Source organism: Rhopalosiphum padi, chromosome 3 (assembly GCF_020882245.1).
Source record: "Rhopalosiphum padi isolate XX-2018 chromosome 3, ASM2088224v1, whole genome shotgun sequence".
Taxonomy (NCBI): Eukaryota; Metazoa; Arthropoda; class Insecta; order Hemiptera; family Aphididae; genus Rhopalosiphum; species Rhopalosiphum padi.
This window is the reverse complement of record NC_083599.1, coordinates 79,766,085-79,782,967: the sequence shown is the minus strand read 5'-3', so window position 1 is coordinate 79,782,967 and position 16,883 is coordinate 79,766,085. Positions and strand designations below refer to the sequence as shown.

Below are 16,883 nucleotides of genomic sequence, written 5' to 3'. Positions count from 1 at the left end.
GATAAAGTTTTACGGGAATCTAATACTTTTATCAGTTTTAATTTTTCTGTATCGCTAACTTTGATAATAGGCATTTTCCAATGTACCTTAGTCAGCTCAACAGTGATTTTTTTTATTTTTCTCAACGTTATTAGCAGCATCGGTACCCACAACATGTATTACATCAAGATCAATAGATGACCGATTTAAAATCAACTGTTGATTACAATTTTAGTAATATTTTTTTATAATCTTCACAAAAACCGAAAAAATGTTTTAAAGGGATACCACCCAGTAAATACATTGTTGGTCATAAATTTTTTATTATTATCGATATTATCCAATGACACGGCCCAAGCAGCATTCTTTAGTGTATGTAAATCGTTAGGAGTATACGAGCAGTACCCTTTCAGACAAGACGATATGCCGGGTGATTTTAATTTCTGAATTTCTATTCTGTTTATCTCGTACCGCATTTCGGAAAATAAAAATGCCAATCCATTATTTGAAAAACGTACGTCTCCAACAGCGTCGGCAGGCTTATTTATTTTTCCCTCGATGTATATATAACTCTCACACGGTAAAGTGTAAGAATCCATATTTTGAATATTTATCCTAATTTCATCGTTATTTGACAAAGACGTTGTTGAATACGGAGTAAATGATTGATATTTCATTTGTGTTATTTTACAATCATCGACATAGCCGGCTGTCACATATAAATATGCGTCATCCATAATTATACTTGTAAAGTACGGAGAAAATCTGAATTATTTTTCTTTAACTTTATTCCGGTTTTTTTCGGTTTAGATATAGATGTTGACTTCTTAACAGTAGGCACTATACTGACGGTTTTTTTTATTGTAGCTCTATTTATATTTACGTTGAATTTGAGTGCCATATCAGTTTGTTATTTGTAAACGAATAGTAATTGGTTCGCCACGTAGATTTAACAGACAATCATTTTGATCTTTTAACACAGTATTAACTTTACTTATCGACGTCGTAATAAGGCCATAAAAAACTAGATGCCTAGGTACTTCGACGATTTTATAACCCGCCGCGACAGTTGGATAAAGTTCGTGTATAGCTTGACTCTCGGCGCTCCGTCACAGAATGAACCGGTTATCAAGTTGCACTCTACTTTTATACAGTTTATTTTCATTATGTTAACAGTATTTTCAGATTCATGAGTGGCATTAGTAGTATATACGACATTTCTAAAACCCAACAATGGTGCTATTTTATCTTTGATTGAAAAGTCAATCTCATGACTGCACGATATCGAACACTTTAATGTGTTAATGTTTGCTTTTAATTAAAACCATCTGGCATAGTCCGGCATGATAATTCACTAGTTACCGTTTAACGTCAACGTGTACATGATAAAAATTTTAAACACAAGTGTCCACAGTTTATAGTGTTATATTTATACGATACGAGCTCTTATTGTGGGACCTTCAGGCTGCGGAAAAACGAATTTAATTTATTCTTTATTAACTAATATTAATGGAATAAGATTTCATAACGTTTACATATATTCGAAAACATTGGATCAGCCTAAATATAAAATGTTTAGTGATATTTTATCAGACATAAACGGTGTTCAATTATTTAAATTTTACGAAAACTACGAAGTTATCCAACCTGAAAAAGCTCTACCTAACTCTGTGTTCATTTTGATGATATTATTTCAAAGAACCAAGTAACGGCTAGAACTTATTATTCAAGGGCTAGGCACAATTTAATAGATGTTTGTTACCTGGCACAGAGTTATTCAAAAGTCCCGAAACAACTTTTACGCGATAATGCTAATTTTATTGTATTATTTAAACAAGATGAGACTAACTTAAAACATGTTTACATGGAGCATTGCTCCAGTGATATGTCATATTCAGAGTTTAAAGAGTTTTGCACATCATGTTGGCGTAAAGGGAGATTTGAGTTTATCGTTATAAACAAAGACAGTGAACGTGATAACGGCCGGTATCGTCACGGGTTCGACACGTTTGTTGTTATATAAGCTAATGCTTTTTAGAAAAATACTTCATTCACAAACTTGACTCCCAATAGTGAAGTACTCGAAGAATTGATTAAAGCAAAAAATAACATTAAACGCAAGTACACAGCATTAAAACACGGAAAAGCTGATATTCAATCACTAGTATCAGAAACATTTAAACCGATTATCGAGCCGTTAAACGAAATACAACATTATTCGCAACCTGCAACTTAACAACATTCTGAAATAAACAACGAATCCAGTGCTTTTACAGACGATCATATTCAAGACACTGGTGACTGGTTTGATTCTTTTAACACAGATAAGACGTGTGGTCCTAAACAAAAATCAAACGGGCACATAAAATTAGGAAAAAAAATTAATATTTTTGACAATACGTTGACTATTGAGGACACTGTTTACACATTGACACCGGGACTTGTCAATTTAATATTTTCGAAAACTCCGAAATTATATACAGACAACGATTTAAAAACTTATAAAACTATATTAATTCAAACATCGGCACATTTAACAGCTGATGGGTCAAAAATACGACAAGGTGGAAAAAAATATAAAGATATAATCAAAAATCTATTCCCGTCTGGTAGTGGGTTATTTATGAATCTGCAATCACATAATTATATATTTTGGAACAATCCAAACGAGCTTGTTTCTCGTTTAAGTTTGCTTCTAGCATCAAAGAAAGCTGGTAATACAGGTGTTTCAAACGAAATACTTTCGATTTACGAAGAATTATGTGAAGCGGGGATAATAAAACGCATTCCAAATGTCTAAACGTGATGGATTTCTATTTTGCCATTATTAATTAATGAGTACAATAATTCAAAACTTAAAACAATAGGAATGTCACCAAAGCAAGCTGATGAAAATCCTACATCAGTGAGAATAAAACAACGTAAAATTATAAATGTAAAAACTAAATTTAACGTTGGTGATAACGTTCGTATAAGCACATATAAAACTGTTTTTACAAAAGGTTATTTACCAAAGTGGTCTACAGAAATATTCAAGATTATTAAAATAAATAAAACGTTACCCACCACATACAAGTTACAAGATTATTATGGAAGTCCTATTGAAGGTTGTTTTTATGCACAAGAAATAAGTAAAACAAATTTTCCAAACGACTATTTAGTCGAAAAAATTATTCGTAGAAAGGGGAAACAAATAAATGTAAAATGGATTGGATTTGATAATACGCATAAGTTGGATAAATATACATGACATTAAAAAATAACTTTAGTTGTGCTGCAGACATGAATGTGTTTGGTAGTTCTCAAGCTGGTGAAGCTAAAAAAACTATCAAAACTCGAAGACTTGATTAAAAAAATTCAAAATGATGTAGCACTTGAAATTAGAAATAGATGTTATGAAAAGTAATATTCAAAATCTTCAAGAATATAAAAAATCCGTGGAAAATAATTTATCAAGTTCTGAACAACGTATTTCAGATCTATTTAATAATTATGCTGAAGTTTCTACTGCAATATCTCTTATTCGATATGATTTTTCTCATTTAGAAAAAACTAAATAATTTTGAGTATATTCTATTCAAACATTTTTTTTTTTAAATAATGTCTTCGGCCATCTTAGACATGCAATGTTTGCTTGGTATGAATAATACATACATGATTAAAGAGATGTCTATTGTAGACATAGAATCATATGCAACTCAACACTGGATTTTTAAAAATTCAAACTTGAAACAGGACAATAAAAGTAGGAAAACTAATAAGTGGTTGGAACGTAATTTCCATCAATTAACTATCGAACACGGAGATATCGAGTATGAAGAAGTCGTCAGAATATTAAATGCATTTACGTCAAAGGTGAGCAGAAAAAGCAACTTCTTATAGACTTCATACCACACGTTACAATCATTAACTTTGAAGACATAGGCTGCCTTCGATTGGATCAAATATGCAATGATGAATCTTTACCGTGCTGTATTTTCCATATGGAATTTAATACTAAACAATGTACATTTCATAAAGTATTTGCTATAAAAAATTGGTTTATAAACAACTCGTGAAATTTAATTGTATACAATATATATTATTATATGTAATAAACGAATATTATATTTTAACAATGTTTTTTTTTTTCAAATATAACCTGATATACAATCATTTATAAGCGTAATTCATAAATAAATATACAAACATAAATATTTTTTCTAAATATAAAATACATATTGTATTATTTGCAAGTATAATATAATAAACATGCAATTATTTTACAAAAATATATAATACATATTGAATTTTTTTACAAAATATATAATACATTTTAAATTATTTACAAATACGTAAAATAAACATGCAATTATTTTACAATTTTATTCCTAAAATGGCCATGTGCTAAAGTATGTATTCGATCATTTAATACAACTCTTTTATCATCAAATCTGTTCAAAGCCATCTTTCTAGACCTTATTGTTTTTATTTCATGGTTATATGATCGAATAGATACATTTCTCTGTAGGGGTCGTGATCACCCTCATCAGTAGAAAATAGGCACACTTTATGGTCATCAAAAGACATATGATTTTTAACCACATGTCATCGAACCCCTTTAGCCTTGATTATCTCATCTCCAGCTATAACATAAGCGTATGACTTTGCCTTCAATGCACAGAACTCGCTAATAAGACGCCCATCGGTTTCATCGGAGAATAGCCCAGGTACCTTTTTCCGTGCAGAAGTATAGCATGGATGGTCTTGAGGTAGACTCGATGTATCCATACACTCTAATAGACCAAGTTTGTTCTTAAGATCTTCGTAGAAATCTTCAGTTGAAACATGGTATATCAGAGTCTATAAAAATAAAAATAAAAAAAAATAAATAATTAAATGTGAAATTGTTAATAAATATCACCTGTGTCCGTGTACATTAGCTCTATATCATTAAAATGCCTTTTTATGGTATTGTAATGATAATCGTACATGAGCGTCTTACTAGTTTCCAATACAGCAAAGCCTATATACATTACAAAAAATTAATTAATTTGATTATGGAGCGAGATTGATATTAAATTGTTTCCATACCTATATACATTGGTTTACAAAAATTAATAATTTTATTATGTAATGTGACTGCCATTAAATTATCGCCATATGAATGGCAGTCTTTGTAAACCAGCTTCTTGAAAAGTTTTTTTAACCTCCGTGGGCATGAAGATAATTCCATTATCATTCACTTACGCATTGACTCCATTGTTTTACCTATAATAATATTTAGTTATTATATTTAATTATATATTAATTAATGAATTCCTACCGAAAATGGAATTATTCGTAAGCTTATAGAAGTCCTTTTCAAATTCATTGGTTACTCTTTTCCTCATTTCGGTATTTAATTCAATGTATTTTGCAAGCCATGGTGATTGTCGAAATTCGATTACCCTATGAACCTAAAATAATTCCGATAAAAAATTACAATCACGGACACATAAAATAAATAATTAAAAAAAAATTTCACCTTTTCTACAATCAACCCGTTGGCGATAGCTTGCTTCAAATTTTTATAGTGAATTATATACTTTTTTTTATGGTCCAACATCCAACGTTGCCATCAATTTATATTCGACAGAACCTGTTGGAATCAAGTTTTCTGGAATTTTCCTGGCTTTCCGAATATGTAAATTTCATCTTGCGACACCTCCCGGAACAGTCGAAAAAATCAAAAACTGCAAGTCCGCGCGTACCGCGATCTTATATGTAAAATAGTCCGGTCGGTCGACTAGGACTGTATGTTTGTTTGAGGCATACTTTTGAATTACATAGCGCTATCTTGCGGTTTTTAGCAATATAACTGTCGGGCGACTGGATTATAATAAAATGCCCCGGGCTTTCAAGGATTATTATCACCATAAAATAGTCTCCTAGCTTTGGTCCCCCAACTTCACACACGTACATTTATGGACCATCGAACTTGGTACTTTGTTTCTCTTGTCCAAAATGGATTTGAATCATTCCAATAATGTGCATTATGGCGATTTACCATGCCATTATTGTTAAAAAGACTTTCATCAGTCCATAATATTTTGTTCAATGTATAGCTATCTTGATCATATAAGCTTACAATTACTGATATGAATTGCAATTTTCTTTCTGGATTAGATGGTTTCAACTCTTGAACACAATGCAATTTGAACTGGTGAAATGAATTGTTTTTTAGTACCTATGCGATGTACAGTTGATTTACTAATATTTGTTTACCGAGCTACGGATCTTATTGATGCCTGTGGTGTGAAACTAAATGCAGCTAAAACACCAACAGTATGACAATCATCTACAGCAGGGTGATTTTTTGATCGATGGCCATCTGGAAACTTGCCTGTACAAAATTTTTATTTTTAGTGTATTTTGTGTCTTATTTTAAATATGTTAATGCCGAGTACCATTTAATTATTGTCTAATTGATACCTATTTATTTAAATTCATGTTTGTATTATAATCTTTCATTTTAATTTATAGTGTATTATGTATTAAGGAATAAACTGTATTTTTTTAAATAAAACCAAGTTGCGCTTTATTTAATATTTGTTTACAAAATATTTTCTATAATAGATTGTAAGTAGGTACTAATATAATTTATAAAATTTTTATATTATTGTTAATTATTAAAATTTAATTCTACCTGTTTGGTGCAATGTTTTTGCTACATTGATAAATGTAGCTCGTGAAGGTTGTCTTCGTTCTGGATATTTTTGTAAATATTGACGAGAAGCATTTAGTGTATTTTTACCACATTCATAAAAAATAGCCAACATATCAGAATACTCTGTATTACTAAAATAGGCATCATTAAATTAATTTTAACTAATTTATATTATATTTGAAATTTGTAAAAATCTTCAAGTCAGATAATAGGCTGTTAGAGCCTGTTATGTTGAACGTTGTGTCATAGTGAAGAACTAGTTCAGGCATATGAATTACTTCATCAAACAAAGTCATCATGGGCATAGTGAAAAACACTAAAACAAACTCTGGAATTAATTGCATGACATGAATATACTCCGGTATTTCATTATGTGTTAGTTACAGCCCAATTACATCATCGTTAGATAACAAACGCTTTTTACGCTCATTTCCTACAGAGTTTGCACACTGTTTCGCATCCCTTGGAGCCAAAACTGGAATTAAACCTGGGTGAACATCAATTTGTGTATGTTTTCTATATACTTTTTAGGCTGCTCTTTCAAATCACATTGTTGTGAATGTAATTCCGATTTTGTGGTCATAACATGTGGTATTGTAATTTTGCCTTTTCTATTTCCATGTGAGGTCTCTACAATTCCCTCAATTAAGCCAAAATAATGTACAACCGTTGTGGAAGCTCTTTTTCCTTCATCGAGTAATGTATATGCTTTCTTTGTAAATTCAGAACCAACCACGTCAGATTTGTAATAATAAACCTAAAAGAAAAAAAATACAATTTAAATAAATCAAGTAATTATTCAAAAGTTAATTGAATTTAAAATCTAAAGCATAATTTAATTTTTAATAATAATAATTAGTAGTAAATCATCATTTTATTTCCCTTATAAGGTATAATAATAATATTATTATATCAATATAATATTATAACATACATTTATTTTGATTGTGCTAACATAGAGTGTTTGGTACTACCATGGTATATTATTTTTAATTTAATAATCATCAATTTTAATAATGAAAAATTCATTGTTTCAATATACTCTTAATCAATGGACCTATTAAAACCCAGTCCTTCATTATAACCTTAGTTAACTACTCTATATTATATTATATAATTATAATTATAATTATATTATATTATTATTATACTTTTTTGATTTTAAGGATTTCTGGGTTGGTGACCCTTGTGATTTTAATTTTATATTTATAAAAGACCTTAGATAAATACTACATTGATTTCCTGTAATAGTTATAAATTATTTATAACTTATAATTCTTTGTCCTCTTGAACTGAAATCCACCAGTGATTGATACAGTTAATAATAAATAATAATACATTTGTTAGATCAGTTGATTCTGTCTTTAATGTTACACCATCATTTGATAATCTCTGTATGTATGATGGAAGCTGGATAGTAGATGGTCTTGATGAATCGAATCAATAATATTTATGTACCTAAAAATAAAACATTTACTGTTAAGTGATTCAAAATTCAAGTTTATTTTTTGAATTACCTATTTTTGGGACTCCCATTTCTTCACTAATATATTATAGGCACTTATCACCTATATACACGAATATTACATAGTTTATATTGTTTAACATATAATCATGATATAGTATACAACCAAACTACCAAACTCGGGTACTCCACTAGTTCATGTTAATATGTTATATTATTCAGGTAAAATCAATTCATCAAAAATAAAAATAAATATTAATTAAGTAGATATTCAGCAGCAACTAAGATTGTTTTTCGGTGGTGGGGGGACCATTGAAAGTATACGTGTAGTGTATATATTATGTCAAATATATAAATATTTAATAAAACATCATAAATCATAATCAAAAATCTAGTAGTTAATAGTTGGGCCTCGCTACGGCTATTACTTAAGGGGTAACATTTAGGCAATTTCTAATCTCGTCTTAGCCGACCAGTCTTTTCGACCGCGTTATAATTTTCAAGTAAATAATTATAAAAATAATAATGGTGGACGTCTCCACGAATTACATTGAGTAAATAATAATATTTATACGTAAACGTTCAAATGTAATAATATTAAAAAAATTTACGTCTACAAAAACAAAAGGAGTATAGTAACAATAATAATGATAATACGACCGTGTTGACAGATTTCTATATACTAGATTGCGAACTACCGTTATCAATTGAAGCATTGATTATCAGTTGCCGCCATCGTACGCCATGTTTTCAGTTTGCAAAACATTATTATAATGCATATTTGTTATGCAGTAAATAGGGAATATATTACCACAAAAAAGTACCTATATGAAAGAATTTGTCTAGTATTTCTACACAATATTCTTTTTGAAATTAATTCATAATTTGTCCATCATCATGGTTGTCTCTTGTTCGGTCTATGGTTGTTCCAATAGATTTAAAAAGGGACAATCAATACATTTTTTCCATTCAGTATTTTATTAACTTTTTAAAATATCAAGATTTTGCGCTTATTAAGTGAATGTGTTTATTGAAGGGACGGAAAACGTTATTAATCAAAAAATAACACAAATAACTTTAAAACCATAACGAAAAATCCAAAAAAACGAAAATAATGCTATAACAAAATTAAAAATTAAAACAAAAACAAATTATACCACGAAAAAAAAAATATATAAGAATTATATTTCTGTAATAATTAAAAAAAAATAAAAGTTGTTATTAAGTTGTAGTTTAAGAAAAAGTCATTCTTGGCTATAACTTAATATTATTGAATATTAAATTATTATCATTTATTAAATAAAAAACAACTTATTTTATTTTATTTTTAGTTTTAATCAGTGTTTATCTTTACTATTATACTTACGATTTGCTATTTAGTAGTTTACCCATGCATTTTTAAAATTTAAAAACATTTTAATTTGAAATTTTGAATTTTATATAAATTATGATTAAAATAAAAATACACACAGCCGTTAAAATACAAGCGTAACTAGTCCCTTAAGTTAGGGGTGCTAAATTCCTAAAAATGTTTTAATTTTTAATTTGATTATTATTTATTGTTTCTATTGGTATTTGCAACTGATTTGAATGATTATTGGTTAATATGAAACATTATATTTTATTATATTAAGTTAAATTAAAATTAAGCAAAAATTAAGTTAATAGGTACTAATGTTTATATGCATATACATATTTTACAATTTACCCATAAATTCTGCCCAAGCCCCCCTCTAATTACGCCTATTAATTAATTAATTTTTTGTATCTACCTATATTGCGCGGTACTATAATAACTCATATAAGTTACAAGAATATAAAAAAAAAGAAAACGAAATTATCAAAAATTTTAAACAAAAACTATATTTTTTTAAATCAATAAACAATAACGGAAATGGAAAAATTAAAAACGTTTTCCATCCCAGGTTTATTGTTTAATAAATGTTGTTGTTAACATTATTTTCAGTTTTCTTTTAAAGAATAGAATTTTATTAAAAAAATGGGTAAATGCTTTAAAGAGAAAAAACTTAACACCTACAAAGTGGAGTAAAATTTGTAGTGAACATTTTACCACAGAACATTTTGTACATAGACCTGATTCGGAAAGACCATTATTAAAAGTTGATTCTGTGCCTTCTATTTTTAAGAGCTTTCCATCTCATTTACAACCAAAACCAAAAAAAATTAGAAAACTACCTGCACAAAGAAATGAGTTACCTAATGGTGCAGGTATTTACAATTTACATATTGTTTATACATAATTATTATTATTTTGATATACTAAACTAAATTCCAAATTAATTTAACCTATGGGCACTTTTTTTTATGAGATAAATTTTAAAAAAAATACAACAATATAATTATAACAAATTTATTGATGTTGCATTAATGTATAATACCAGTTATAACATTTTAGATGAACCCATTTTTGAACCTATTTGTGAACCCATCCGTGGTTCAAATAGTTCCATAGATGAAAACGCATTAAAAACGTATTGTAATAAAGAAGTACAAACATATAGTTCATACACCAATAAATTAAAATTACGAAAGAAAATTAAATATCTCCAACAAAAGTTACGCAGGACACAAACAAAAGTACACAGCTTAAAAGATTTAATTGAAAGTTTGAAAAATGATAGTTGTAAGTTATTCTTAAATACCTAAATAATAAAATGTTATATATTCTTTAAGATTTACTATTGCAGTAAAATCTGTGTTTTCTATGGTTGAAGATCTTTTTAATAGTAATCACCAATATAAATATCTGTTAACTTATAAATGTTCTTAAGATCATTTAGAAATTCTTTTTTCTAAAATCCGCCAAAGACTTGGTAACAACAATAACCCTAATGTTGTTGAGTTAAAAACATCATTAAAAAAATGTTATTAAAAAATGCAATCTTAAAAATCTTATGCCGCTAATTGTATTGCTTTTGACAATATATCAGAAAGTATTTTTGAAATACGTTGGCGTAAACAATCTAATGATTTATTAAATACAGATTCTAATGAAGAATCTCTTTCAAGTATTTCATTATTTAAATCTTTTGAAGGCCAAGATTTTGATGTTGTTAAAGACAATATACTATATTACATATGTGGTTTTATTGTGAAAAACCTACTAAAAAAAATTGACTGTTCTACTTGTACAGACAATTTATTAGAAAATAATTTTAATGAGCATAATTATAATCATAAATATAATTATTCAATATTATTAGATCTAAAAAATAGAGGAGAATTAATTAAATGTTCAGATGCTGTTATTAAAATAGTTCGGTTTATTGAACATAAACTTATTGATTTTACAAGCAATTTTACTACTATTACCTCGCCTTTAACATCTAAAATAATAATTTTAACAAAAAATTATGTTTTTAATTATAATATTTTTAAAACTATTAGATGTTCCGAAGAAAGTTTATTGGATAGCCATAAACTAGATTTAGTGACAATTATATGCAAAGAATATTTAAAAATTCGTTTGCATTATGTTGCTAAGACAAAAAATTCCACAGTTGTTAGTAAACGTCGTATGTAATTAACTAAGTTAATTTTATTTAATAATCAATAATATTATCTTTTATATTTATTTATGTCACAATATATATATTTATATCAATGTATCTATTTGATGTACATACTTTAAATAGTACATATTTTTTTAAATTAATAATTATAAATTAAATCATTACATTAGTACTTACTATATTTGGTAGTACCTATTAATTAATGCTTAATATTTAATTGTTTCTTTTAAAAATATAATTATTTTTTATGCATTTTTTAGAATTATTATTATTCTATTTTACCATTTTAAACTGTTATTCCTAATGCATTCTGTATAATGAATGTAATGTTTTGCCAACTGAAAACATGGCGGCCGTCTAATCAGCTACAGCAATGCTGGCTTCATAGCATGGCTTAAGATAAACAGGTTACGAAACTACACATTAAAAGTAACTACAGAAAATGATAACCAATGATTCTCGAATATAAACAGCTGATGGTTTGCGTGAGAATAGTTGCTAAGCGCTCCTGCGTTCAAAAACAATATTATTCATTATAAATGTTATCTTTAAACATTTACCCGCGAATGTTTATTATTGGATAGTGGATATTTCAGAGTTTGGCATTAAGATTATTAAACAATCCTCAATAGTTTGCTTTTCAGCAGTGTTGCACCAATATCCATTTGAAACACAGTTTTAATTTTTAATAGTTTATTTTGTGAACTTTACAAATAAAATATTTTACTTTATTCCAATATGGTTTCCAACAAGTGTTGTGTTCCTGGGTGTAGTCAAAGTGCTATATCTAAATTTGGTGTTCCTAAAAACATGATTAATGTTTGGGAAAATATTATTGGGTGTCCTTTAAACAGGAATTCAAGAGTTTGTGCAAACCATTTTAAACCTAGTGATATTACATCATCATGGGAGTCTGGTAATGGTAGTAGCCAAATCTCGGTATAATCATATATGATTACCTAATACAATTAAAATTTATTAGATTCAAATTTTTTTGGTTGGTTTAATAATAGGTTTTTTTTTTTAGATTTGTTTAAGAAAGCCACGATTAAAATCTGGAGTTGTACCAATCAATAATTTAAGTTATAAAGTAAATGATATAAACCAGGTTAGTTTGGGAAATAGTATAGATTATAGATAGGTTTATTAAATAATTAAATACTAATTTAATATTAGGTAGGTATATTAATCAAATATTTTATTTTTACTAATTTAAACATATTATTAGATGAATGAAACAATGACAATCCTTAACGAACATAATTATTTTAAAGTTAAACGAAATTATGAGTTTGAACCACCATTTGCTAAACGAGCATGTATTGAGGTTTGAATAAATTATAATTTTGATAACAATAACAAAAGTAAATTAAAAATAAATTTATTTTAAATGCCCAGTTATCTGACGGTGTGATTGAATCAATATCTGAGGTAGTAATTCAAGATAATGTATTGATAAATGAAGAAAGTTCAATTTCCCTACCCATGAATTGGTTTTGTGATGTTACTACTAATAATGAATCTGTTATAGCAAAAAATTATTTTACTCTCAGTCCATTTCAAGTATACAATAAAAGAATTGTGGAAAAACGATTAGTTATATCAAAAGGCAAGTAAACAATAGTTACATCTACATCTAAATATTTGTCATAATAACTAGTATAGTACATAATAATTTTTCAGTTTAAAAAAAAAAAATTTGTTTACTTCCGACACAAACTTAACTTTACCATAAATATATATTTATAGATTTTGAGCCAAAATTTTTAAATTTTACCTTAATGAGAAACAAATTCAGTTATCACAAGTTGGAATAGATAATTATGATGTATTGAATGTCGAATACATGCTAAATATACTTGTAAAAGTTAAAGTTTGTCGAGGTGTAAAAACTGATAAAAATTTAAAAACTTCTTTTGGCTCTCAATTTATAGAATTCAATGGTCACTGGAGACATGCAAATTGCTTAAATATTATAGAAGATGGCGCTAGGTATTAAATTCTGAAAAATTTTAAATTTTCCTTAATAAATTAATTTTAAAATAATAACATTTATAATTTAATTTTGTTCTAAATAGACAATTATGTGTATGGTGTAATAGATTAAAATACACCATAAATAAAAAATTCAAAATATTATCAGCTGGAAAGTCTTTGAGAGTACCTTTAACATCGAGCAAAAAAAACAAATTCAAAACAATTCTTAAATCCAAAAAAATTGTAAGCCAAAAGTTCTCAAGAGCACATAAAACAGTTAAAAATTTGAAATTGCAGTTGAATAATATCAAAACTAAAATATCCAACGTCTCATCATCGACATTAAATGAAATAATTCAGAAATCTGACTGTCAATCTAATTTGGTCAATGAAATTAGTAATGCTGCTAAAGTTAAATGTAAGAACCAGAGAAGGTATAGTGATAACTGGATTATATTATGCTTAATTTTACAGATTAGGTAAGTTATTACAAAATATAATATGAATAAATAATCATACAAATTAATAATTTTCAGAAGCCCAAGTGGATATAGATTTCTAAGAAACCAAAACATACTTCCACTTCCCTGTGTAAAAACTGTTAGAAGTATCTTTTGGCAATTAATAATGAATGTGGATTTGACCTCAATTTCTTAAAACTTCTAAAAAAAAAAAATGTTAAGTAAAAGTGACTATAAAAAAAAAGGCATTTTACTATTAGATGAGGTATATTTAAGATCAAGTATATCAGTCAACAGTCATACTTTAAGTTATTCGGGATTGGAAGATTTTGGAGGAGAACTTCCAAGTAGAGACACTGAAAAAGCAGACCATGGTTTGGTCTTTATGTGGTCTATTCTTGCAGATAGTTTTACACAACCTATTGCAGTTTTTGCCTCCAAAGATCCTGTAAAAGGTATATAAATTATAATTGATTAGAAAAATTCAGATTTAATATACAAAAATTTAAACAATTTTAAGGAATGGATTTGACCAAATTAGTAGTAAAAGCAATACTGTTATTAGAGAATGCAGGAGCACAGGTCTTGGGACTAACAAGACTATGTGGAATAATTTAGACATTTCAGAAAAGATAGGGAATACAAATAATAGTTTTTGTAATTCATTTGATGAAACTAGAAAAGTTTTTGTTTTTAGTGACGCACCTCGCCTCATTAAGACGATACGTAATCGCTTATATGAAAAAAAATGTTTAAAGGTAATATAAATACATAAAAAGGTTTTTTTATATACTTACATTATATGTTATAAATTTAGTTGGATCCTTCCAAACCATTAGTAAAATGGGAACATTTTTCTGAAGTGTACAGGCTTGATAAAAATAAACTAGGGAAAGTATGTCCAAAAATTACTAGTAATCATATATATCTAACTAATTTGTCATAAATGAAAGTTAAGTTTGCAACTCAGGTAAATCTGATATCTAATTTAGTAATGTTTTAAATAATAATGCTATTAAAAATTATCAACTAATTGTAATAATTATGTTAGCTTTTCAGTAACTCAATGGCTGTAGGTATACAATTTTATAGAAATAGAAACGAAAAAAATCTTATAAATTCTGAAGAAACAGAAAAATTTGCCTTGTTTATAAATAATTTATTTGATACGTTAAACCGTTAATTTCCTGCAGAAGGAATCAGAAAAAATTCTTATGATTTTGAGGTTTTTCTTTATGTTTAACAAATATTTATGTTTGTTGGCATTTGATATTCGATATAGCTGTTTTGTGTTTTATGTTCATATCTTTATGTTGCATGATGCTTTTGTAGTTTATTGTTCAAAACTATAATAATATAAAAATAGAGTTACGTTTAAGTAATGTTTTTATATTTTGTGTAGTATTAGAAAAACTTTGTGGAAATATTTTTACCTCAATGTAAAGAACACTATTTTATTAATTACCTAATTAATTCATGTCCATTTTTCAAATAATGTACTTAGATTCTTGAAAATGCAATGAAATGGTTAGATTCTTGGGAGTCAAAAGTTACAGATGGACTCATATCTTCAAATGAATTTTTAACCCAGCAAACAGCTGAAGGATTAAGAGTTACAATTAAATCTACCATCGAACTTTCAAAATATCTGTTGGACAAATGTAATTATTCATTTGTATTAACTGCTAAAAAGAAATCAGGATAATCTGGAAATATGTATTACATATTTAATGATGTTAAAAATTGACCATCTTACACTTACTTACATATATTATTTAAAGAAATTTTTTGGTATAATCCGTCAAGTTTCTGGTCCTAACGACCACCCGTCTACGCCAACATTTTTACAAATGTACAGAATGTTGACTGTATCTTCTTCAATAAAACCACCTAAAAGTGGTAACTGTACAATTGATGAAGGTAAATAATTTAAATAGGTGTATATGACCTATAATAAGTACTTTATATAGTTAATTATCTCTTTTTGTATTGTATAATTACGCAATAATAGTGTTTTAGTTTTCCTTTTTAGTTTTTAAGCATAATATGTATCAATTTATAACTCTCTATCTTCGCCACAAGCCTAGCTTACAGAAGATAGATAATTCAAATGTACAACTAATGTAAAACTGTATATTTGTTTATTTAAATGGAAAAAAAAAAAATTATATACTTTACAGTCCAAAAACCGGTACTTGAAATTTGTGACTTTAAAGAGCTTATTTCAAATGAATCATTGCGTGAAGCTAAAATTAAAAACATGAAGAGTAAATTAGACTTGATAATTGAAGATAAAAACTGGGACTGTGAAGACATATTTTTAGAGCATGATTATGCAAAAACCTCAGTTTTTGAATGTGTGGTATACTATTTAGGAGGGTAAAGATGAATTAATATTATTTCTTACATACCTACATGGCTAATAAGTTTTTAATTAAATATGCAGGTACTTAGCTAGACGACTGTGCAAAAAATCTAAGTGTGAAGTATGAATAAAAAATTTAAAGAATAATGGTAACTTAGGTATCGAATCAGAGTTGGTAAATTTAAAAACTAAAGGATTTTTAACTCATCCTAGTTGTAACTTATACAAAATATTAAAAGTGTTGGAAACTTGTTTTTGTAAACATGCAAGTGGTGGTGATGTATTTGAAAATACTTACAATGAGTTTTTTCTTCACGTAACAAGCCTGACATTTTCATGTTCTATTCATAAATATGAAATGATTATAGATATTTTTACCATGTACATAACAACACGTATGAGGCAATTTACATAC

At 27.4% G+C, this 16,883-nt stretch overlaps 1 protein-coding gene and 1 pseudogene across 1 annotated transcript; one reads left to right on the top strand and one right to left on the bottom strand.

The window, feature by feature from the left end:
• Nucleotides 1–4,371: 4,371 nt before the first annotated feature.
• Nucleotides 4,372–5,221, bottom strand: LOC132926805 (uncharacterized; annotated as a pseudogene).
• A 10,401-nt stretch (nt 5,222–15,622) lies between these two features.
• Nucleotides 15,623–16,486, top strand: LOC132926017 (uncharacterized). Its single transcript, XM_060990368.1, has 3 exons — nt 15,623–15,778; nt 15,885–16,023; nt 16,284–16,486. The coding sequence occupies exons 1-3, from the start codon at nt 15,623–15,625 to the stop codon at nt 16,484–16,486; spliced, it is 498 nt and encodes a 165-aa protein (XP_060846351.1).
• Nucleotides 16,487–16,883: the final 397 nt, after the last annotated feature.